Genomic DNA, 25,177 nt, shown 5'->3' on the forward strand with positions numbered 1-25,177 from the left:
AACTAGGATCCAGAATTGGGTTGACAACAATGGTATTATCTTTGATGGATTGCATGGATTTGCTAAAGGGAGGTCATGTTTTAGAATCTACTTACTTATTACAATAAAGTGACTGCTTCCTTGGACAGAGAAGAAGGATACATAGTAACTTTTGATAGATTACCTCATGCTAAGTTCATAGTCAAAGTAGAGCAAATGAAGTTGGATATTAGATTAGTGCATTGGATTGGAGACTGGCTATCTGATAGGTATCAGCAAGTTGTGTATGGGCGAGTGATATCCAGGAAAAGGAAAGTCACTAGTGGTGTGCCTCAGGGGTCTGTTTTAGGGCCATTACTGTTTAACTTTTATATTAATGACATTGGTGAAGATTTGGATGGAGATATTTAGTTGTTTGCAGAAGTTGGGACGAACCATGAAGAGTAGAGAAGATGTTGTGGCCTTACAAGATTTGAATAAATTGAGTGATTGGGCATGAAAATGGGGATGTGAGTTCAATGTTGCAAAATGTAAGGTTTTAAAATTTGGTAAACAAAGATGAGATGCAGAATTTATGCTTGGTCAGGATATGTTGTTGGAGGTGGAGGAATAGTGGATAAGGATCTGAAATTTAGGGGACACATAGACAAAATTGTGAAGATAACACAAAGGCCTCTGGGAATGATGCAGAGGACACTGACTTGTAGAAGTATGGAGATTCTTGTTCTGTTATATAAGGCTTTGATTAGGCCACACATGGACTATTATGCCCAGATTTGGTCACCTGGTTTTCAGAAGGATGAAGAGATGTTGGAAAGGGTCCAAAGGTGACTGACTAAGGTAGTTTCTAACCTCTGGAATATTGAGTGTAAGGAAAGATTGAGAAGATGTAATTTGCAGTCTGGTGGACAGGAGGAAAAGGGGAGATATGATAGAGACCTACAAGTTTGTAAGGGGTTGTTATAGGATCAATGCTGAAGAAGTTGTACAGAAAATAGTGGGAAATCGGGGGAGAACCAGAGGTCTTCCCTGGAAACTGTATAAAGAAGGTGTGAGTAGGGGAATGAGAAGCAGGTTTTTTTCATGAAGAGTTGTAAACGATTGGAATGCCTTGCCTAAGAGTGTGGTGTCTGCAAGACATGGTATGATGAGGTGTGTGTGTGTGTGTGTCTGTCTGTGTTGTGTATGTGATAAAAGGACCTCCCAGATGAGCTTTGACTCCATGAGGTCTTGGGGTAATAATAATAAAAAATGGTTAACATAAATATATCTTATCCTAAATTTCAACAAAAAAAAAAAAAAATATATATATATATATATATACAGGGTGTTCGGGATAAATTTGACATATTTATAATTAATTATATTTTTCCGTAAGTTACATGTATTAACACACACTTCTCTTCATTTAAAAGTTTGGACCCTTCTTCATTCATATACAAGATGTCAGAAAGGATGGATAGCTGGAACCCACCTGAATCATGGAAGAGAATAACTTGTATCATGATGATTCGTGCCCGCCATCAAAATAAGGATATTACGACTGCTGCCCAATGCTCCCTGAATACAGTAAAAACAATCAGGCATGAACTAGAGACTTGCAATGGTGACTACGAGGATGTAGCAAGAAGAAAGATCCCTAGCAGACGATCTGATTGCGTTCGTACAGCAGAATTCCTCGCAAATCTGCAGGAACAGGTGTTGAAGAACCCTGGCATTGGAATTCGGGCTTTGTTCGTGGAGTTGCTAACTGTAGTCAAGCCCTGGATAACAAGGGTAGCCAATGGTAGGCCGTATGTATGGCAGCAGGATTCGGCCCCTTGCCACACCTCTGGGAAAAGTCAAAAATGGTTGTCTGAAAATTTCTACGACTTCACCAGTCCAAATGTTTGGCCTCCAAACTCCCCAGACCTTAACCCCATGGATTATTTTGTATGGGGTGCAGTTGAAAAAGACACCAATCGCACTTCCAGTAATACAAAAGCCCAGTTAATGGATAAAATTAAAACAGTTTTTGCGGCCCTTCCCAGGGAGACTGTAGCATCAGCTTGTTCGAGGTTCCGAAGCAGAATTGAAGCTGTAATCGATGCTAATGGTGGTTATTTTGAGTAAATCTTGTTGATAGTATTGTAATTAACTCTGCCTGTAATGTTTTTTTGTCAATTCATTAAATTTAATAGATACAAAGAAGATTTTCTTTTTCCTTACGAAACTGTCAAATTTATCCCGAACACCCTGTATATATATATATATACATACACACACACACATTGCATTTTGTTTTCCTCCAACTCCTCAATTTTATTTATCAGTTTTGTTAAGCATCGTAGTTCTGAATTGATAATAAACTAATTTAATTATATTAAACATGGTACAGTATTAGTAAGGATTAATGATATAGTAGCTGTTTCCATGATGCTTTGATGGATTGGCATTATTATTAGGAAAACAGCAAGAAACATTTCACTTTTATGTTAAAAAATTCTTAACTTATTCTCAAGAACTTTTTAAAATGGATGTATATGTGATGTGACGTTACATGTCTAAGATCATCCTGGCATGGATAGTACTAAAAGTTCTTGCTAGAATGTTTCTGATTCTATAAATATGGGAGCTAAAGATTCTACAAAATACAAGCACATGTACCAGTTACACCATGGAGAGACAGCTAATGTAAGCATGTGCATTATCACTCAGCTGCATCTTGAAGGATGCAACTTCAATGAAAAGCTCTAGAGGATCATAAAACTTTGATATCAGCCACATATTGCAAGATTCATTAATAAGTTTTAATGAAATTTAGAAGATTATGAAATGTTAAAACATATTGTTTCAAAGCGCATTTTTGTAATTACTATTGAATAATTACAGAGATGTTTACATTTATGTCCTAAATTCAAGCATTAATTGCCAAGAAAAATAACACTTTTCTTGCAATAATTCCCCTGAAATGTGGAATGAAATTTGTATTCACTATTTGCACAGTACAATCCATCACAAATACGAGAATGTTTTTTTTTTTAAATAAAATATCTTGGGCACTGAGGTCAGCATCGCAAAAATGCAGAAATGTATAAATTAGTATTAGAATTAAATTTTTTGTCCTGTAGTATGATACACATAATATCCTTTTTCATGTCTTTTTTTTGTTATTGTTGTTCACAATTTATTGGCTGATAAGAGAAATCATATTAATATCAATGCTCAAGATATTCACTCCCAGCTTTCTGTGAGAGAGCTTAGGCTTTATAAGTGGGCATGCTTTCAATCTAATATGCATTTATCACTCGTATCACCTATGTGTTTATAATGATACAATGTCATTTTGAAAAAGTTTGATGAATGGTTGTATTTACAAATACAGTATTTAAAAAAAAATGAAGCAGTACAAAATATTAATTTGAATAATAAATTTTACTAATTTATCAGTAATGGAACATTATATTCTGCATCTATATATGTCTTGTTTTGATAAAGTAATATATTTGGCTTTAAGGAATTAAACAATATCATTCTAAGCTGTAATCATTTTCATTGTCCAATGTAAGACCAACACTGCTTATAAGTGGCTTGAAAAAAAAAAATCCCATGGTTGCTCTCAAGAATAGAGTTTCTGGATTATCTAAACCTTAGCCCATACATGGTGCCAAACAAATCAAAATTACAATTACTTTCTGACAGTGATTCTTATCATTAGATACCTATTTGCCTAATGCAACATTTTTTAAAATGTTAATTGTACCCACAAATGGCTAGATATCTATTACACAAATAGGTCTTTTCAGTTTGAAGCCATGTTCATAAAGTTTGGCCACCATAATTGCGAATGTGTGCACTAGTGCATTCTTATGGTGCCATGACAATATACCAACTTTTGTTCTTTGGAAGATAATTGATCATTGTTTATCCCTTTGGAATTCCAGAAGATTGGTACCATGGCTTTGCTAGCCATTGGAACTGCCTTAACTTCTTCAAAGGTGGAGATTTGGATACGCGTGGATAGGCTTATGTGTTCGTCAGACATATTGTAATAGGTTTCACAGTATAATAAGAACACAGATGGTTAAGAAAATAACTATTTATTAACTTAAAAGCTAATATTTCACTGGTATTATATCCAGCATCTTCAGAGCACACAACACAAAGTTTGTTACAAATGCAAGACAACCACAATCCGGTGTAACAGTGGGACTAGTATAAGTGATTGCAGCATGCAACACAAGACTAAAGTCCTAATATGGCGCCATCTAAGTTTAAAAAAAAAAAAAAAAAAAAAAAAATTCAAGTTTTGAAATAGTAGTCCAAATGATAGTCTTAGAAAGTTTGAAAAAATATAAATTAAAAAATAAAAGTAATAAATATTAATTTGGTCTTAGGATGACTGTCTCTCAAATCTTTGGTAGATTTATACAGCCATACTTGTTAAGGTTTGGAGTATGTTTTAAGGCTTCTGTTGATTCCAGGAACAACCTCTCTGACTTGTAGAAGCTTCTGTGCATTACTTTTGTTTCTTTCCAATTGATCCTGTGTGCAGGGGTATCCAAAGCATGGTCTGCCAGGCCCGACTTACCATAGCGAAAGTGTCGGATATATTTTTTGTGTTCACTGTGTTGCACGCTGCAATCACTTATACTAGCCCCACTGTTACACCGGATTGTGGTTGTCTTGCATTTGTAACAAACTTTGTGTTGTGTGCTCTGAAGATGCTGGATATAATATTAGCTTTTAAGTTAATAAATAGTTATTTTCTTAGCCATCTGTGTTCTTATCATACTGTGAAACCTATTACAACATGGAGATTTGGATGTTTCCATTGTTTTGATTGTTGTTTTGTCATTGTAATGTAGTAGCGAGAGCTCAACAAATTAAGCAAAATCCCACTAGCTACAAAAAAAAAAAAAAAAAAAGTATTTGCTCAAGACCCTGCTTCTCATTTGTAATATGTCCCAGTAAGTCAATAAATGGGAGTTCCATAAAGTGGTTAGTGGTGCTATCCTTTGTATGAAACCCATTTTCTAATGAGAAGTTAATAAATAAAGAGTACAGTAAAACAACATTAAATTTTTGAAAAATATAATTTGTTACACTAATTCTAGTTATTGAACGGTCCATTTTATTAACACATATTCTTCTGTATTTTCTTAAAAAAAAAAAAAAGATTTTGTTTAGAAAGTTATTTTTATTAAATGAAAACTATTCTGTTTTGTCCAGTTTTCAGACACAAATCTCAGAAAATCTGATGAATTCTTCATAAAAAGCTTTTGAAATTCAATATTTAACATGTTTTTGTTCCATTATCAACATTGATATTCACCTTGCAGAAAACTTTGACATACTCAATTCTTACATTAGGATATGGTGCACCGATTCAGTTGAGATGCCCATAGTTTCACCAGTCTTGCACACTTTAATTCGGCAGTCTTCATGGTTCCTTCATTTGTTGCTGTGAACAGTTCTCCACTCCAAGGGTTATATCTATTTTCCAAGTTTTTTCTCTCTTTGCAATGTTTAAATAGAACTGCCCACTTTTTTACCATTGAAAGAGCAGATTCCCATAGTATTAACCATGTTGGATTTAAATTCAGTTAGTCATTTTTAAAAAAAAGTTTTCAACATACTTCAATGGGCTACTGAACAAAAACTACTTGACAGAGGATTATGACATTCCTCGTATATTAAAGATGAAAGGTTAGAATGCCAAAAACATTTTTGTTAATTCTAACCGAATTATTTTTTTAAGTGAATATTTTAATATATTTTTTAAAGTGGTACTGTACAGTTCATTCATCTTGTGACAAAGGTTGACATAAAAATAACATGAAATGTTATTTTTATATTGTATTATTTCGCTATAAATAAAGAATAAAATTAGTTAATATACACCCTCTGTCCAAAAGAAACCGAACTTTTCGAAAATAGAAGAAACTAGTGGCACCACCTGTTGTATCTTTTTGTTGTTGAAAGCAGCAACCTTCATTAGTGTTGTGTCAACTTTATGACATTTGTTTCATTAGAAGCCAAGTTATAGTGCCAAGAGTGACAGTGTGTTTTGACGAATGGGGGAAAACAAGTTTCAAACAGAGAGCTGCGATTGATTTTTGTGTTAAACTTCGTAAAAGTTTTACCAAAATGCATCAAATACTTCAAAATGCATACGGTGATGAATGCTTATCCCGTACTCAAGTTTATGAGTGGTTTAAGTGATTTCAAAGTGGTCGTGAGATGCTTGAGGACGCCGAAAAGCTGGGCCATCCAAAAATTGGACTGAGCGAAGTTAACATCCAAAACGTTGTGATTTCATCAAATAAAACCCAAAATCGTTGGTGAGATTGATTGAAGATGAATTGGGGATTCCAAAATCAACTGTGCACAACATTTTGGCCGAGAGTTTGGGCCTTCATAAATTGAATTTGCGATTTGTTCCCCACAAGTTGACCAACAACCAAAAAATGTATCTAATTGAACACTGCAAGAACCTTATTAAAACTGCTCATAAGGGCTCAAACTGGTGATGAAACGTGTTTTAAGTATGAGCCTGAAACAGAGTGCTGAGTGGAGACCATCAGAAGAGGGGGCATCCGAAAAAAAAGTTGCTTGGAGTAGTCAAAAGTAAAGACAATGCTGATTTGTTTCTACGATTCCAAGGGCATTATCCACAAAGAATTCATTCCGGCTGGCCAAACGGTCAATGGTGAATTTTGTCTCGAAGTTTTGAAGCGATTGCTAGCGAGAATTCATCGCATACGGCATGAATATCATGATACAGGCAGCTGGTCACTTTTGCATGATAATGCACCATCTCTTCGTTCGAACATTCTGAGACAATTTTTGAGCAAAAATCAAGTTTATGTGTTGGGTCACTCACCATATTCACCTGATTTTAGCACCCTGTGACTTCTTTCTCTTCCCCCCGACTTCATTTGTCAATGAAAGGAAAGTGATATGACACCATTGAAAACGTTCAAGCGGCAGTAACCACGACCCTCAATAGCATCCCAAAAACCGATATAAAAAACTCATTTAACAAATTTATTGACTGTGCCAAACGCTGTATCGAAGCTGAGGGAGAGTATATTGATTGAAATAAATGATTTGAATAATTATAATTGGCCTGTTTTATTTTCTATCAAAAGTTCGGTTTCTTTTTGGACAGAGGGTGTAAACAGACCGACACATTTTTGCACTTGAGCATGTTCTCATATCTTTGTAGTTTATATAGTGACTTCCAACTTGTGACCTATTTGACTTATGATAGGATCATCCAAACAGAAATCCACTACTGTAAGTAGTGGATTTACAGTATATTTACCTTCATAAACCAGAATTCTGTGCGACATTCAGTGAATTGAAAGATAATGCGAGGTCACTATTAGAAAATTTTATGTTGAACAGGATCATCCAAACAGAACCTCATTGTATGTCATGGACCAACAATATATTTATTGTCATATACCAAACCATTGTACTATGTACCATTCTAACTAACTGAAACATAATAAGTTCACTATTAGAAAATTTTACGCTGAAATTTAACATTTGTAAAAAAAAATTTTAAAAATTAGATTTATTAAATATAATTTCTGTTTTTAGATTTCCTTATTCATTTAAACCAACAAGGATTACCCATACCATGCTTTAGTGCTTCAGGAATAGATAAAAGGTAAGTTGCATATTTGCTGCATGAAATATGAATGATGACTATTCCCTTAGAAATCTTATTGGATTCTTAAAACTGGATATAATCATATTTTGCTTTAGAGGTAAGTAAAATATTAAAGCTACCAAATATGTAGTCTATAAATTTCACCTTCAGATAGGAGCATTAGTATAGTGGAGCCAGAGTATACCATAGTGCTGATGCTAAGTCAGCACTTTTTTTTAACCCAGATTTTTTTAAATATTAATATTTGGAATTTTCTTATTAATATTAATATTTGGAATTTTCTTTACCTATTCCTGATAAATTTCAGAATATCAATATTGCAAAAATACTATTTAAATTTGTCATATATTATTACACTAAATTTACATACATTTTTCATACTTTTATTTTGCTGACTAAGGGTGGGAGAGAAGATTAGCAGGATATGAGGTAAATAAAACCTTGCGGTGCTCTGGCACTTTTTTTGTTCAGCATTATACTGCTGGAATATTTAAAAGGGTTCTACATGTGGCATTCAGGTTCATACCTTTGTCTTTCATATCTTTGAATTTTTTATTGACAGTGTGTTTTTATTAGCCTTTCAGATATTTCAAATGAAAAAAAATCAACAGCTAATTCTTGTAAATTATGAGATACTTTCAACATATCTTTCATTCCTATGATGAATCTGTAATTTAAAATATCCCGTAAAAATTAATTAATGAGTGATTATATCATCATTTCCTAATGTGTAATCTTAAAGGGTTATAGGAAAACAAAATAATTCACCAGTTATCATAATTTTCTGATCCATGGATTATGACTATATGTGTGGAAAGTCCTGATTAAGTGCTCTGACACTAACGATCTCTCTGTACTAAATTATACGGGTTTGAATTTTTATGATGCATAAAAATTCAAATGACTTCAAAGACATTAACTGTCATCAGCAAAGTTCAAATTCTTCTGTTTCTTTGCCTACAGTTAGAGTTTGATTTCCAATTTCTTATTAGTACTGAAGACACTGAAAAACCTGTAAAATACGTAGGCTTCTTTGTGTGTATGTATGTAATAAGCTATTAAAATTAAATACATTCAGTTTACATAAGTGGATTGATTATAATTTATTTAATTAAAAGTGATAATATGCTGTAATTTACCTTAGATTTCGCTTACTATATAGATTTTATTCATTGCGAAGTTTTTTTTTTTGTTAACTTTATTTTTGTACTGTTAAAGTGCAGTTATTGGTGCCAATGTTGAATGGGACAGTGGCAACCAAATGTCATTAGCCAAGGAATTCAGTATGAAAAGCCCATGTTTTCAGCATGAAAAAGCCTCGTTACCTCTGCTTGAGACTGGCTAATTCATCAAATTCAAATCTCTACAGGAAATTTTAATCTGAAACTTTCTCAACCAGAAGTTTAGAAGAGTTTGAAGTCTTTCTACCCAAAATGCACATATTTGGTAGAAGTCTAATATTTAGGCCAACACACATAACCTATAAAGAAAGGAAGTGAATAAGTCTCTTCAAAAGGTTCATCAGGTGGTAGAAAAATCTCATACTAAATTTCAAGGCTTTCCAATCCATAGAAAATTTCCTACATCATTTGAACTGAAGCATATATAACTTAAAGTAACAAAAAAAAAAAATTTTTAAAAATGACTAACTTCTATTCAAATTCTATGCTAATATCTAACAGCAGAAAATTTACAATATGCAAATAAAATTTGTCATTTTTAAAATGCATTTCAATAATTATCTGAACTTTGGGTTGTGTTAAGTTTGATATACAGTTAACATAACCTTTGGTTATGTTAACTGTATATCAAATCACTCTTTTCTAACAAAAAAGTTTGCAAAGTACAGACTTATTTTATAAGATAGTATGATTAGTATGGCAGGTTGATGCTGGTGGATAATTATTTTAGCAGAGTAACCATAGCAAATGAAATAGTGGAATTATTTAACGAACACTTCATCAGTGTATATCATAGTTGTGTGAATGATGCTGTGCAAGAAGAGAGGAAAGAATCAGAGGAGTATCAGGTGTTTGCTTGGGTTAGATGTTAATAAGGTTGTGGGATGGATGAATATCACCATGTATTTTTAAAGATTGTGCAAAAGAGTTAGCCACGCCCTTGTCTGGTTATTTAATGAAAGTCTTGCAGTGGGGAAGGTTCCCAAGTGTGGAAAAAAGGCAGAATATACATCTCCACAAGTATGGTTAGAAATAGAATATAGAATTGGGTCGATAAATGTAAGATTCTCTATGATGGTTAGCAGGGATTTGTGAGGGCCAGGTCTTGTTTTAGCAATCTGCTTATGTTTTATGATAAGGTGATGAATGTATTAGATAAGGGAGAATCGTATACAGTAATATTCTTGGATTTTGCAAAAAAATTTGATGATTATCACATGATAAGTTGGTGTACAAGCCGCAGCAGATAGGAATATTGATTACATGGATTGGAGATTTGCCCTCAGAACGATACTAGTAAACTGTATATGATAAAGCTGTGTCTCAGAAAAAGACTAGTGGTGTGCCTCAGGGTTCTGTTCTTGGGCCCTTAATTGTTTGTTAATAATATTTCATGTGGATTGACTAGGTATCTGCAAATGTTTGCCGATGATGCAAAGTTAGGTAGAATTATCAGGAGTAGTGCTGATAATTCTTTATAGGAAGATTTCAATAGACTTTTGGCTTGGACATATGAGTGGAATTGCAGTTTTAATGTCAATAAATGCAAGGTGTTACACTTTGGGACATAATGACTTTACATCACTTACTAAGGCAAGTGATGTAAAGTCATTAGCTTCTATATGCGAGTTGCCGCCAGCCCTGAAAATACTTCAGGCACAAACTTTGTTTGTTCACACTCTAATGAAGGGTTAAACCAAGTATATAATTTCTTGGTATCTTTAATTTATAATATAAACAAGTGGAAAAATCTCCAACAACTATCTTTAATCCAGAGTATTTTAATAATAAGGTGTGACACCTTTAGGCTACTCATATATGAAAATATGACTTCTCCATTACTTCAACCTTGGTGTTACCTCTGGGTGTGGCTTTCACTGATGAGATGTCGAAACTGGTCTGGGTAGTGACCCTTCCCATAATGCAAAGCATCATACATGTCCATAAGGATATGTGCTTTGCATTATGGGATACTAAGGCAAGTGATATGAAGTCATTAACTTCTTTATATGAGTTGCCCAGTCCTGAAAATAGTTCAGGCACAATGCCTAGAGCCTATAAAAGTATCATGGGTGTATTGGGCTGATAAACACCCCATGTAGCTGGTACTAGTGGAAATCAGCAAGGAACAAAGAGAGATCTATGATCTAAAGACTGTATGGAATCTCGTCACAAAAACCGAACCACTCAGAAGAAAAGCATCTGCAGGACAATGTCACTGCTGCCAGAACTATGGGCATGCACAGAAGCTTTGTATGGTGGAGTTCAGATGTGTGAAATGCGGGTACAAACACCCTTCTTATACATGTTCCAAACCCATGGACTACCCCTGCAAATTGTGGCAGCCTGCACCTGGCGAACCACAAAGGCTGCACTCTCCACCCAGCTAATCTGTCAAAAAAAGAGAAAAGCAGGAACTCCACTACCTCAGAAGCATGCAAGATCTCCTGCAGCAGAAACTCTCTGCAGCCAACTGCTCACAGTTTTTATGCCGCTCCAGTTGCTTCGCGCACAAAACTGGCAGAACCCGCTGCAAGCAGTCGAAACCTGCTGCTATCCTAGCTGCCACTTTAGGGGAGATGCTAACTACATTTAGCAAAACAAACCTCAACCAAAGTGACACAAACAACTTTCTAACCTCTAACAACAGATTGCATTCTGGAATGCCAACGCCTCAGTAACAAACTTCTGGAGCTGCAAGAATTTGCAGGCCACTACAAAATTGATACCATCGTAATCAATGAGGCACACTTTCAGCCCTGTGACAACCTCAAACTTAGGAATGACAGGCTCAATGCCAGAGGAGGTGGCACTGCCATTTTTGTGAAGAAAAACATCAGGCATAACAAGATTAAGAAAACCACAACCACACATTTGGAAGTAACTGGAATTGAAATCCATACCAACAATACAGGTAGCCTGAAACTATATTCAGTTTACAACCCTCCTAGCAAATCTCTGCTAACCTCAGATCTCTCCTAGCTCCTTGATACAAATGAAGCGACAAACGTGGCAGGAGACCTGAACTCAAAGCATCCCTTATGGAACAGCAAAAGTTTCAATAACAGTTGGATGATTCTTTACAACTATATCATGCTAAGAAACATCATTGCAGGTCCGGTTGAACCAACACACTACGGTCCGCAAGGCAGACCTGATATGCTGAATATAGCCATATTCAGGAACACTTCACAATTCCAATCACTACTAAGTCTAGGTGAAGATGCAGAACTCATCCCCAGTCAGACCTGCACAAATTTTACTAAGTTCAATATTACTCTCCACAATCTAATCAGCTCCGTACCAGCTATCTCCTCCCCTGAAGAAATAGATGCAGTGGTCAGTAGACTAGAAAGCATGATACATGCTGTTCTACCGTTCCTACCCTAGCTCAAGCCAACCAAACTCCCTGATGAAATACTAAATCAAATGCATGATAAAAACAGGATCAGACGCTGTTACCACAGAACGCTATCTCCCCAGGACCGTCAAGAGCTAAATAAAGCTACAAATTTAGTTTGCTATGTGCTCAAAGATTATAGAAACCAGCAGTGGGAGAGTAAACTGTGCTCCCTAAAAATCAATGACAACTCGCTGTGGAAGTTCGCTAAAGCTCTCCACACGAATCGCTTCAACATCCAGCCAATCCATTGAGAAAGAGACATAGCTTACAGGGACGATGAGAAGGCAGAAGCTTTGGCTGATGCCACGCTCTGGAGCTATGATGCAGTCCTAACTGCACGCATGCAGACTTGCTTTTTATTGAAAAAATCCACCGGCATGTCTGCTGTGCACTCTGACAACCCTGCAACTGTGAAATTATATGGCATACTTCACCTAAGGAAATATATATTTGATATATATATATACTTGATTATATACCATAATCAAGAAACTCAACAACAGTAAAAAAGCCCCACGACCTGACGAGATTTCTGACAAAGCTATAAAAGCACTACTCCATAAAGCAGTGATGCACCTGGTAGCCATTATAAATGCATTGCTCAGGTACAAATACTTTCCCACTCGCTGGGAACATGCAGACACAATCCTCGTCCATAAACCAGTAAAAGTGCCTCAGTTTCCTCAGAATTACAGACCAATCAGCCTCCTGTTGTGCCTAGAAAAAATAATCCTTAACCATCTGCAAGATGAGACCAACAAAAACAGGCTTATTCCATTCAGGTCACAGCACAGCCCAGCAGGTCCACAGATTAACAGAGTACATCACAACAGGATTCAATTGGAAACAACACATACAGGAGCAATGTTTCCTGACATGGCAAAAACTTTCGATAAAGTTTGGCACAAAGGCCTCATCTACAAGTTGCTAGCTGCCAACTTTCATCTATATCTCACTAAACTTGTAGCCGCCTTCTTAAAAAACCAGAAATTCCAAGTTAAATTATGCGGGATCAGATCCTCTACGAAAAGAATCACAGCAGGTGTCCTGTACGGCTCCCTGCTATTCCCCACTACATCATGGATGTTCCAAGCACAGCATCAACTGCTATGGCATTCTATGCAGATGATATGGCAGTTCTGACCAGATCACTCAGGCTGCACTTAGCTATGCAGCAACTATAAGATGCTGCAACAATCATTGAAAAATAGCTCAGAAAATGGAGGATAGATGTCAATGCAGACAAAAGTACTGCAGTACTCTTTACAAGAAGAAAAACATCTCACCATGGAGTAATCAAAATATTTAATACTACCCTCCCATGGCAAATGAAGGATAAATACCTAGGAATACAATTGGACAGTCGACTTAGTTTCAACCCCCACATCACATGCCTGCAATGAAACCAACTCAGTGAATGCCCAGCTCTACCCACTACTCAAACAGGAGAAGCCAAATTAGCACTAATAACAAGCTACGGATTTTTAAGTCAGTCATCAGACCCACTTTAACATATGAATCATTGTAGGGTCACACTTCTCCTAGCAACATTAAAAAACTACAAGTGCTTCAAAACAAATACCTCCGAATGATTTTAAATTCCCCATGGTTTAGCAGGAACACTCTCCTCCATCGAGATTCAAATATACCAGACATACCTACATTACTGCCAAGTACTTCACTCAGGCATCACTCCATCCCAACCAACTCATTCAAGAATCATCGAACTATCATGAAAATGACAGGTGGAAACACAAGTGCCGGAAGGCAGCTCTGCTCATCAGTACAAGCGCTCTACCACAGCCCTAAATTGGGTGAGCCAGGTGCTCGCTAAACTTTCCTATATATATATATAAAACCAACCAACCCCTTAGCGATGAAGGAATTGATGTCGATCTCGCCAAAATAGTTAACTTGGTATCACCTCTGGCTCCCACTGATGAAAGGTCAAAACTGGTCTGGGTAGTAATCCTTCCTAAAATGCATAGCATTATACATGTCCATAAGGATATATGTTTTGCATTATGGGATACCAAAGCAAGTGATGTGAAGTCATTAGCTTCTTTATACAAGATGGCAGATCAAAGATGCTGAAGGAAGAGTATTATGGAGGGATGTGGACATAAGAAACAGATGAAAAAAATGCAAGGACTCACAGAGGGGATGGTGCAGAACATCAGTAGAATGGAAGTGACTGAGGCCATGAAGAGGATGAGGAATGGAAAAGCGGTGGGCCCTGACAGAATTCCAGTGGAGGCATGGAAGGCACTGGGGGAAGAGGGAATTGACCTGCTGTGGGACCTGTTCATGAAAGTTTGCCAACAGGAAAATATACCCGAGGAATGGAGGGAGAGTACTCTTGTTCCCATCTACAAGGGTAAAGGGGATGCACAAGACTGTAAAAATTACAGAGGAATAAAGTTGATGTCCCACACAATGAAGATCCTAGAAAGGGTTCTTGATGGTAGATTGAGGGAGGAGGTGGAGATTGCAAAGGAACAATTTGGCTTCATGCCTGGTAGATCAACAACAGATGCTATCTTTGGGTTACGACAGATGATGGAAAAATATCGAGAGAAACAAAGGGAGCTACATCTGGTATTTATTGATCTGGAGAAAGCATACGATAGAGTGCCAAGGCAAGAAGTCTGGAGGTGTCTGAGGGAGAAGAAGGTGCCGGAGAAATATGTCAGGTTGGTGCAGGAAATGTACAGAAATGTGACGACAAGTGTTCGGACCTGTTTGGGACAGACAGAAAGTTTTCAAGTAACAGTTGGCTTGCATCAAGGGTCAGCATTAAGTCCGTTTCTGTTTAATATTGTGATGGAGGTGGTAACAGAGGAGGTGAGAGAAGATGCACCTTGGACAATGTTGTATGCAGATGACATCTTGCTGTGTGTAGATTCAAGAGAAGAAGCGGAAACTAAACTGGAAAGATGGAGAAAAGTACTGGAAGAGAGAGGTATGAGACTGAGCAGAAGTAAGACAGAGTATATGTGTTGCGCAGTGGGCGGTGGCCAGGAGACAGACCTGGAGCTGGAAGGAAATGTCATCAGGAAGGTGAGAGACTTTAGATACTTAGGTTCGACAGTGGAAGAAGATGGAGGAGGTGAGAAGGAAGTGGGATGCAGGATACAAGCAGGTTCGAGGAACTGGAGGGAGATGGCTGGAGTGTTATGTGATAAGAGGGTGCCGATCAATCTGAAAGGCAAAATTTATAGGACAGTAGTGAGGCCAGCTATGACATATGCTATAGAAACTGTGGCCCTGAGGAAAAATAACATCAGCAGGATGGAAGTAGCAGAGATGAGAATGCTTAGGTGGATGTGCGGTGTGACCAGAAAGGATCATCTGAGAAATGACTATGTCAGGGGAACAGTGAAAGTTACGAACTTAGGAGGCAAGGTTGAGATGGTTTGGTCATGTGATGAGGAGGGAGGACGAATATGTGGGAAGAAGGGTCATGCAGATGGATGTGCAAGGAAGGCGGAAGCATGGGCTGCCAAAGAAGAGATGGAGGGAGCTGGTAGAAGAGGACTTGAAGATGAAGAACTTGGATGTGGTTGACCCCACTTAAGTGGGAGAAGCTGCAGAAGAAGAAGGAGTCCTGAAAATAGTTCAGACGCAAACTTTGTTTGCTTACACATGATTAAAGGATTAAACCAATAATATAATTTCTTCACATCTTTAATTTAAAATATATTTATATAGTTGATATTTATTACTTCCTGCAGTGCTACTTAATATGGTAGGGGCTTTGCACATTATTATTTGCATCTCTGTTTGTGAAAGAAAAGTTTTCCCTTGGATGTAAATATGGATTCCTTGACATGTCTAGAAAGCCATGTTGTGCATCAAAGTGGTTTGTCAAAAGAAACATCGATACAAAATAACGGAAAAAACTCACGTACAAAGATTATTTAATAGTATAATTTTCGCCTGTTTGTCACAAGCATCTTCAGTACATATTAAGCTCAAATTAAATAATAACTGACAATTCCAAAAAGCGCCACCTAAGTAGCTGGTGTAAGATAACTAAAAATGTCAATAAATTTCCTAAAAAAAAAAAAAAATCAATACAAAAAAAAGTTCTTCACAAAAGTCGGTTCCTCATGGAACGCCTTTATAAAGAAACATGTGAAACTCTGCTTCATTCTCCTAACTTAAACAGATCCGACGGCTTACGTCTGTCCCCTTTATGGGAGATAGGAAAGATTAGCTGATTTGTAAAGTACTAACTTTTTTTATTGTATTGATTTTTTTAAATTTTTTTTTTTTTTTTTTTTTTTAAGGAAATTTATTGACCTTTTTAGTTATCTTACACTAGCTACTTAGGTGGTGCTTTTTGGAATCATCAGTTATTGTTTAATTTGAGCTTAATATATATATATATATACTGAAGAGGCCTGTGACACACAGGCGAAAATTATACTATTAAATAATCTTTGTACGCGAGTTTTTTCCGTTATAGACATAGATATGTATCAATATGTCTACTCACTTTAAAACTCAAAAGAAACATTCCTCCTTATCTTGTACATTATCAATCCAAGGTGAGCTTGTAACTTATTTGGTTTTGTGCTAAAAAAATAATAATCTGTAGTACTTACAGAACCCACAGCGTACTAAGATTAGCTTTTGTAACCATAATTGTAGAATAATATGGTTAATTTTCTACCTAAACATATATTTTTGTGTGTAAATTATGCATCTTCTCCTAGCCAGCTGGTTACAGGATGAAAATGTTTCCATGACAAAACTCAAGTTACACAGCCAATCAACTTTGCCATCTTTGTATGGGACCACTAATTTTATTTATTTATTATATTATTATTATTGAGTCGCACCCATGAAGGTTGTAAATGTACAATACAGTAACATAGGCACGGTAAGGATTTTTTTTCTATTTTTATTAATTTTTTAATTTTTAAATAATCTAGAAACTCTAAACTAAAGAACTAATATGAAGCATTTGAATCCACTTTGTACTTGTAATAGTCTCACACCAAGTGATGAAATTCATCTCCCACCTGTAGGTAATCACAAAATATCCATGCTCATCATAAGATTTGAACCTGCAGCCTATTGATCACACAATGAATACACTAACCACTTGGCCAGACTAAATTTTTAAATAATAGAAAGGATTTGTTCCTGTTGGTGGTTAACTTTTCATTTGTTTCTATGTGGTTCACTGCATCATTTAAAATACTGATTTGAAATATACTTATTTTTAAAGCCCAAACATCTATTGAATACTTCAGTTGTTATTAAAATAATTAGTTTATCTACTTAAGAAATCTATTCTTAAGTAGATATGTCAAGTAGATAATTACATGATCTGTGCATTATCAAAGAATTTGATAATGCACAGATCATGTAATTTCACTCTGTTTTTTAAATTATATACTTCAGACTTTTAAAATAATAGTACAATATCAAATGTGAATACTTATATATTGCATCATCTAATATTAAAAATGAGTGCACAAATATGTCAGTATTTATGCAAAGGTATTTCTCAGTAAAAATTGTTTCTTTCTTTCTTCTTTATTAGGCTTGCAGTAATAGTACACTTACCAGAGCATTACTGCCTTAATGAAATGCACTTGATTGGTAAAGAAGCTACAAAAATACGCCATTTACATCTATTAGGCTATCACTGTGTGGAATTGGATTATATCACATTAGAAAGGCTATATTCATCACCTAAGGAAAAGTTGGAGTATTTGAAAGAGAAAGTTTTAATTCCTTATGCTTCAGAGAATAAAAGATGAATATATTATAAATCACTGATACCATAAATACTGTATATATGTATATATCAGCATGCCCATTAAATAACTAGAACCAAAATTTGTATAAAAATAAAGAACCATAGGAAGGCGATTGTTAACTAAATACATTTTTTTTTTTTTTTTTTTTTTTTTTTTTTTTAAAATCTGGAAACCCTAAACTAGAGACCAAATATGGAGTATTTCAATCCAATTCTTCTAATAGGCAAGAAAAGGTTAACAATCAGTACTATCTTGAAGTCATGCAATGTCTGAATCAAAGCAAGAAACTGTTTCACATTTAATACACAATGTGCAAGTGCTTTGTTATGCAGCAACAGCCAGCTTTTTGTTCAATTCTGCTCTCTCTCATGCTTTGATTCAGACATTGCATGACTTCAAGATAGTATTGACTGTTAACCATTGGCTTTCTGGAACAAATTCCTTATGACTAATTCCATGAATGTCAAAGAAAGAAGTCAGCATCGTTTTGATTTCTGCAATCATATATTTTGCTTTTGGTGATATCAGGAATTATTCTGTGCTTTGTTTGCAAGTTATATTGGAAGCACCATGATTCATCACCAGTCATGATTCTCTCTCTGAAATGGTGCGATCTTGGTGTCAGTTTAAATGAATTGATCTTCTATTTTAAATTTTTGACATGAGGAACTAACTCCACCTCACTCAAAAGCAACTATACACAAAAACTAATGAAGCTATTGCAATGTGCATGTGCTGTTGTTGGAAAGAGCACACTCTAGCATTTGAAACTATATAATATTTTGCACAGTTGTTTACAATATGCATGTAAAAAATATGACTTATTTAATGGATACACTTTGTATATCTTGGAATTTACTCTGTCAAGAAATTTACTCATAAATACCTTTCCAAATTTTTTTAAAGTTCATACATTAACATAAGTATTAATAATTAATTATGGCATAATCATAAAGAGTATTAGTATACTTATGTATACAGTGTGGCATGTTGACTATCAATCTAGTTATCAGTCACTGGACTAATGAAATGTCGTAGTTTCTTCAGGCAAACATCATTAAATTAATTTGTGCTGATTTCATTGACATATCCCATTCTGATCACCAAATATATTTATTATAATATTATAAGTACTTATGAGTGAATGCAGACTTTTTCTCCTGTGTGCTGGTTGTTTCCCCTCCTATTGTACATCCTGGAGATCTTTGTAGGCTTGAGGTGGATGACTCACTATCTGTTTCGTCACAAACACCCTCAATAAGAGATTTCTTAATACCAAAATTTAACAAAGTGCCTTGTCTCTTATTCATATTAATTTTAACTCTGTATTCCTATTACTTTTAATAAAAATCACGGCACTCCGGTTTCAGAACAAGCGCTTACACACTGCAATACGAACTTGCGAAGAAAGTATTCAGTATTAATAGATTTGAGAACCGGATACCGATTACCTTGATCTTCAATTTCAGTGGAAAAATTTTCTTTATACTTCCTTGCTGATTGGTCACTGATATTTGCAACGCAGATGTTATTTCGTTCAGTTTTGAGAACACGCCGCCCATTGTTGTAATCGACTTGCAGGCAATTTTTATGATTGGTCATAAACCGCAGTATTCTCTTTCCCGATTGTTGAAAGATTTCAATGTGTGAAAATTAACAATAATTTATGAATACTTCCATGCTTAAAAATATGCTGCTTGGTCACTGACATTTGCTACACAGATGTCATTTCCTTCAGTTTTGAGAACAGAAGATATGACACCAATTGTTGTAATGGGCTTGCAGGCAATTTTTATGACCCGTCATAAACAGCGTTATTCCCTTTCCCAAATGTTGAAACGTTTCGATGTGTGAAAATTAACGATACACAGATGTCATTAGGTGTTCTGGGTCTGAACTTTGACATATTCACGAATATTATTCTCCTCAGAATATTTTTACTATAAAATATTTATTCACGAAAAATGCTTAGAAAACTAAAATGACAAATTTCAGAACTTCTTGCGGAACACCTATTCACCTTCCGCGGAACACAGTTTGAGAAACCCTGACATAGCTTATGCATTTCTTTTACAACTGATTCTCCCCCATATTTTAGCATCTCGCCTATTATGTTGTCATCTCTAGGACTCTTGTTGTTCTTGAGATGGTTTATAGTCTTATTCACCTCCTCTTCCAAGATGTCATTTTGGAAGAGGAGGCGAATTCAAGAGAACACTAATCTCTGCTAGTGGAGAGATTGCTTTTAGTTCATTGATTACCTCTGTTGCAGTATTACTTAGTTGATTTTTATATAGTTTGCTGCAATACCTTGTCCATCTGTGTATGATTTCTGTCTTGTCCATCAATACTTTACCATCTTCATCTTTTACTGCTGCTGATCTTGTTTGTCACTTCCTATTGACATTTCTTATAAGTTTGTAGACCTCTCTAGTTTTGTGTTGTCCATAGTACTGTTCAATGTCTTTGCACTGGTCCTCCAAGCCATTTGGCTTTATCAGATCTTGCTGCTTTCTGTACTTCATTGCATTTTTGACAATACAGGGTGTTCGGGATAAATTTGACATATTTATAATTAATTATATTTTTCCGTAAGTTACATGTATTAACACACACTTCTCTTCATTTAAAAGTTTGGACCCTTCTTCATTCATATACAAGATGTCAGAAAGGATGGATAGCTGGAACCCACCTGAATCATGGAAGAGAATAACTTGTATCATGATGATTCGTGCCCGCCATCAAAATAAGGATATTACGACTGCTGCCCAATGCTCCCTGAATACAGTAAAAACAATCAGGCATGAACTAGAGACTTGCAATGGTGACTACGAGGATGTAGCAAGAAGAAAGATCCCTAGCAGACGATCTGATTGCGTTCGTACAGCAGAATTCCTCGCAAATCTGCAGGAACAGGTATTGAAGAACCCTGGCATTGGAATTCGGGCTTTGTTCGTGGAGTTGCTAACTGTAGTCAAACCCTGGATAACAAGGGTAGCCAATGGTAGGCCGTATGTATGGCAGCAGGATTCGGCCCCTTGCCACACCTCTGGGAAAAGTCAAAAATGGTTGTCTGAAAATTTCTACGACTTCACCAGTCCAAATGTTTGGCCTCCAAACTCCCCAGACCTTAACCCCATGGATTATTTTGTATGGGGCGCAGTTGAAAAAGACACCAATCGCACTTCCAGTAATACAAAAGCCCAGTTAATGGATAAAATTAAAACAGTTTTTGCGGCCCTTCCCAGGGAGACTGTAGCATCAGCTTGTTCGAGGTTCCGAAGCAGAATTGAAGCTGTGATCGATGCTAATGGTGGTTATTTTGAGTAAATCTTGTTGATAGTATTGTAATTAACTCTGCCTGTAATGTTGTTTTGTCAATTCATTAAATTTAATAGATACAAAGAAGATTTTCTTTTTCCTTACGAAACTGTCAAATTTATCCCGAACACCCTGTATAACTCATCTGTTGCCTCTGAATTATCTCTTTTAAGTTTCAGTTCTCTTTTCTCTTGTAAATTTTAGGGTTTCTTGAGTTATCCATTTCTTGTTGATCTTTTCTCTTTCAGGAATTACTTCCTCTACTGCTTTTTTTTTAGCACTGTAGTCAGTCGTTCTGCTCTTGTATTTATATTTTGTTTTTCACTTGGGGTCTTAAGCTTAGTTTCCAATATGCTGTTCTTAGCCCGTCATTCATTTAGTTTTGAGATGTCTCTAGCTTTTTGGAAATTTCTTGTGTACTTCTGTTTCAGTTTTATATTCACAATCACTAAGCTGTGGTCCAAATCAATATCAGCTCCTTGGAATGATCTGCACTGTTGAACTGAGGTTCTCCATTTCTGGTCTATTAATACCAGGTCTATAGCAAACCTTTTAAGATTTTAGTAACACCTGCATACCCCCTTCCATTTTATATTTGCATTATAGTAAATTAAGACCATATGAAACAATGTTTTTTAAAATTATTCAATACATTTTAGTTACACAAATCCAATATGCGTAATTTAAATTTGTCAATAGTAAAAACGTTTTATGACACAAACGAAACTGTTTCTGTTGGAAAGAAGTAGTTTGGTGAAATCTAGTTCTGTATTTATTTTTAGCAGTAGATGGGGACTTTTTGAAATGAGGTTCACAAATTTAATGCAGTCTAATATAGGTCTATCGATACATGCCAAGAGACATATTTTAAGACTTCCTTCAGTGCTTTGTTACAAATTAATTATGAAATAGATCTGCAGTTATCTGCAACTCGATGGTGACAAAAGTATAATAGTAAAAATAAAAAAAAATACTCTCTAAAGCTATTTCACAATACCCCTCAGGGTGTGTGTACACCACACCTTGGGAAACACTGCTCTAGAGGATATCATGGCTTTGTTTTTTTTAAAGGTATTTTCTCATATTTTATGAAATGTGACTGTACAGTTAGATACAGGAAAATATACAATACTTGTTACATTTTGACATGGCATTTTATAGGGTTCCACATTAAGTCGTTATTCAAATTCAAAAGGATGAGTATGTAAAATAGGTTTGTAATATTATAGGCACCTTCAAGTGGTCATATTTCTTTGAAAATGTTCAAAGATGCAATTATGATGTCCACGGACTATTGACCTGATATACTTCCATCTTTCTCTGCTTCTAGGGTTGACTTCACATTCTCCACTTCCTTCACCTTCTATGAGCTGCAAAATTTCCCTTGTATCTTATACTCTAAAATTTCCTTACCAACTTGTGTATTCCATATCTCTTCTTATATATACATTTTATACTTTTGAATCTGGCATCTCTCCCAAGTTCTTCAAGGAAGACTAAGGGTTTGTCAGATAAGTGTCGATGCGCTGACAGTAAAAAGAAAATACGATTGAAATCTGATGCAAAAGAACAAGAGGAAAGACTATTGTTCTTTTCTCGTTTGACTGGGTGATGCCAGCTCAGACATCACCCGGTCAAACAAGGTCCGCTTCCCCAAGCGAGTAATCAGGGTTGGATCAAAAAATCAGTTACTGAAAAAAAAACAAAGACAAAAAAATCAAACTCAGGCCTGTAAAGGATGGAATATCAATTGGTACATGGAATGTCCATACACCACTCTGGGCAACTGGAAAATTGTAGTTGCTTCAAGAAGAAATACAAATGTGATATATTGGGTATTTCAGAAATGAGATGGACATTGTCAGGAGAATCAAATGGTGGAAGAGTTCTCTGGTCAGGAAATGAAATTAAGCATGAAGCAGGCATAGGTTTCCTCCTAATTAACAAGGCCTGTCAGGAAATGATAGGATACAAACCAGTTAGTGAAACAATAATGGTTGCAAGATTCCATGCCCAACCATTTAATATCACAATTATTCAAGTATATGCGCCCACTGCAGAGAGTGCAGATGAAAAGATCGAGAGATTTTACAGGGATCTACAACTAGAAATTGATGAGGTGCCGAAGCAGGATATACTTATCATTGGAGGAGGCTGGAATGCAAAGATTGCCAAAAATAACAGAGGATGGGAAAAGGGTATGGGAAAATTTGGCTACGGAGAAAGAAATGAACGTGGAGAGATGCTTCTGGAATTTGCTACTGATAACAACCTAACAATTTACGATACCAAATTCCAACAAAAAGATTATCGTAAATGGACATGGCAAACACGGGTATATGATCGACTTGATTTTAATAGACCAGAAGTAATTCCTAAATGAGAAAAGATCAACAAGAAATGGATAACTCAGGAAACCCTAAAATTGGTACAAGAGAAAAGAGAACTGAAACTTAAAAAAAAAGATAATTCAGAGGCAGCACTCAAGAGTTATACTGTCAAAAATGCAATGAAGTATGGAAAGCAGCAAGATCCGATAAAGCCAAATGGTTGGAGGATCAGTGCAAAGACATTAAACAGTACTATGGAGAACACAAAACTAGAGAGGTCTACAAACTTATAAGAAATCTCAATAGGAAGTGGCAAACAAGATCAGTAGCATTCAAAGATGAAGATAGTAAAGTATTGATGGACAAGACAGAAATCATACGCAGAAGGACAAGATATTGCAGCAAACTATATAAAAATCAACTAAGTAATACTGCAACACAAGTAATCAAAGAACTAAAAGCAATCTCTCCACTAGCAGAGATCTTTGAAAATTACATCTTGGAAGAGGAGGTGAATAAGGCTATAAAACATCTCAAGAACAACAAGAGTCCTGGAGATAACATAATAGGCGAGATGCTAAAATATTGGGGAGAATCAGTTGTAAAAGAAATGCATAAGCTATGTAATGAAACATGGAGATATGCCCCTGAAGAGTGGAAAAAATCAGTCTTGGTTGTTCTTTATAAGAAAGGCAGTACTTTAGAATCCACCAATTACAGAACTATTGCATTAATGAGTCATCTTGACAAAGTGCTGATGATAATACTAACAGAACGCCTGAAGGGTCATATGGAGGCACATCTTCCTGATGAGCAAGCTGGATTTCGAAAAGATCGAAGTACAATGCAACAAATGCTTGCTCTAAAACTAATAACACAGAAAGCTTGAAGAAAGAACAAAAAAGATATACTGCTGTTTCGTGGGCTTCCAAAAAGCATTTGATAATATTGACTAAAATATAACATGGACCGTCTTAGAATCCTATGGTGTGGACAATAAATTGATCTGCCTGCTGAAAGATATAAACAGCCAAGCACAAGCAAAAATCAGAATAGCAGGTGAGACCTGAGATTGGTTTGTCACTAGTCAATGCACAAGACAAGTGGACCCAATATCACCAATCATCTTCATCACACATCTGGGAAGAACACTAGATAAGATTAAAGAAGGTGAAGGCATTTCAATAAATGGCATGAGAAATAAACTACCTCTGCTTTGCAGATGACATTGTCCTGATTGAAGAAGACGCAGCAAGGCTGAAACAGACATTGCAAACACTATACACAGAAGGAAAAAGATATGGACTAAATGTCAACTTTTTAAAAACTAAAACATATTTGGAAACAGGAGTTACTGAACAGAGTTACCATAGACAGATTTCAACTGGAAAATGTAGAACTCTTCACGTATTTGGATGCCACATGACCTGCACCCCAAAAAAGAGATAAAAATTAGAATAGCCAAAGCAACAACTATTTTAAAAGCCATGGACACTATGGAAGATCCGAGCTATAAAGATGCA

At 35.8% G+C, this 25,177-nt stretch overlaps 1 protein-coding gene across 1 annotated transcript in view; it reads left to right on the top strand.

The window, feature by feature from the left end:
* The window catches only part of LOC150093600 (FAST kinase domain-containing protein 3, mitochondrial-like), a 75,028-nt gene extending 56,901 nt beyond the window's left edge, over positions 1-18,127 (top strand). The window contains exons 4-5 of the mRNA XM_090412905.1: positions 7,570-7,639; positions 17,784-18,127. Of these exons, the coding sequence (XP_090269031.1) occupies positions 7,570-7,639; positions 17,784-18,003 (290 nt within the window). The 3' untranslated portion in view covers positions 18,004-18,127. The remainder of the gene's footprint in view (positions 1-7,569; positions 7,640-17,783) is intronic.
* The last annotated feature ends 7,050 nt before the right edge of the window (positions 18,128-25,177 follow it).

The sequence above is a fragment of the Typopeltis vanoorti genome, chromosome 23 (genome assembly GCF_054136105.1).
Source record: "Typopeltis vanoorti isolate ZY-2024b chromosome 23, IOZ_Tvanoo_1.0, whole genome shotgun sequence".
Lineage (NCBI taxonomy): Eukaryota > Metazoa > Arthropoda > Arachnida > Uropygi > Thelyphonidae > Typopeltis > Typopeltis vanoorti.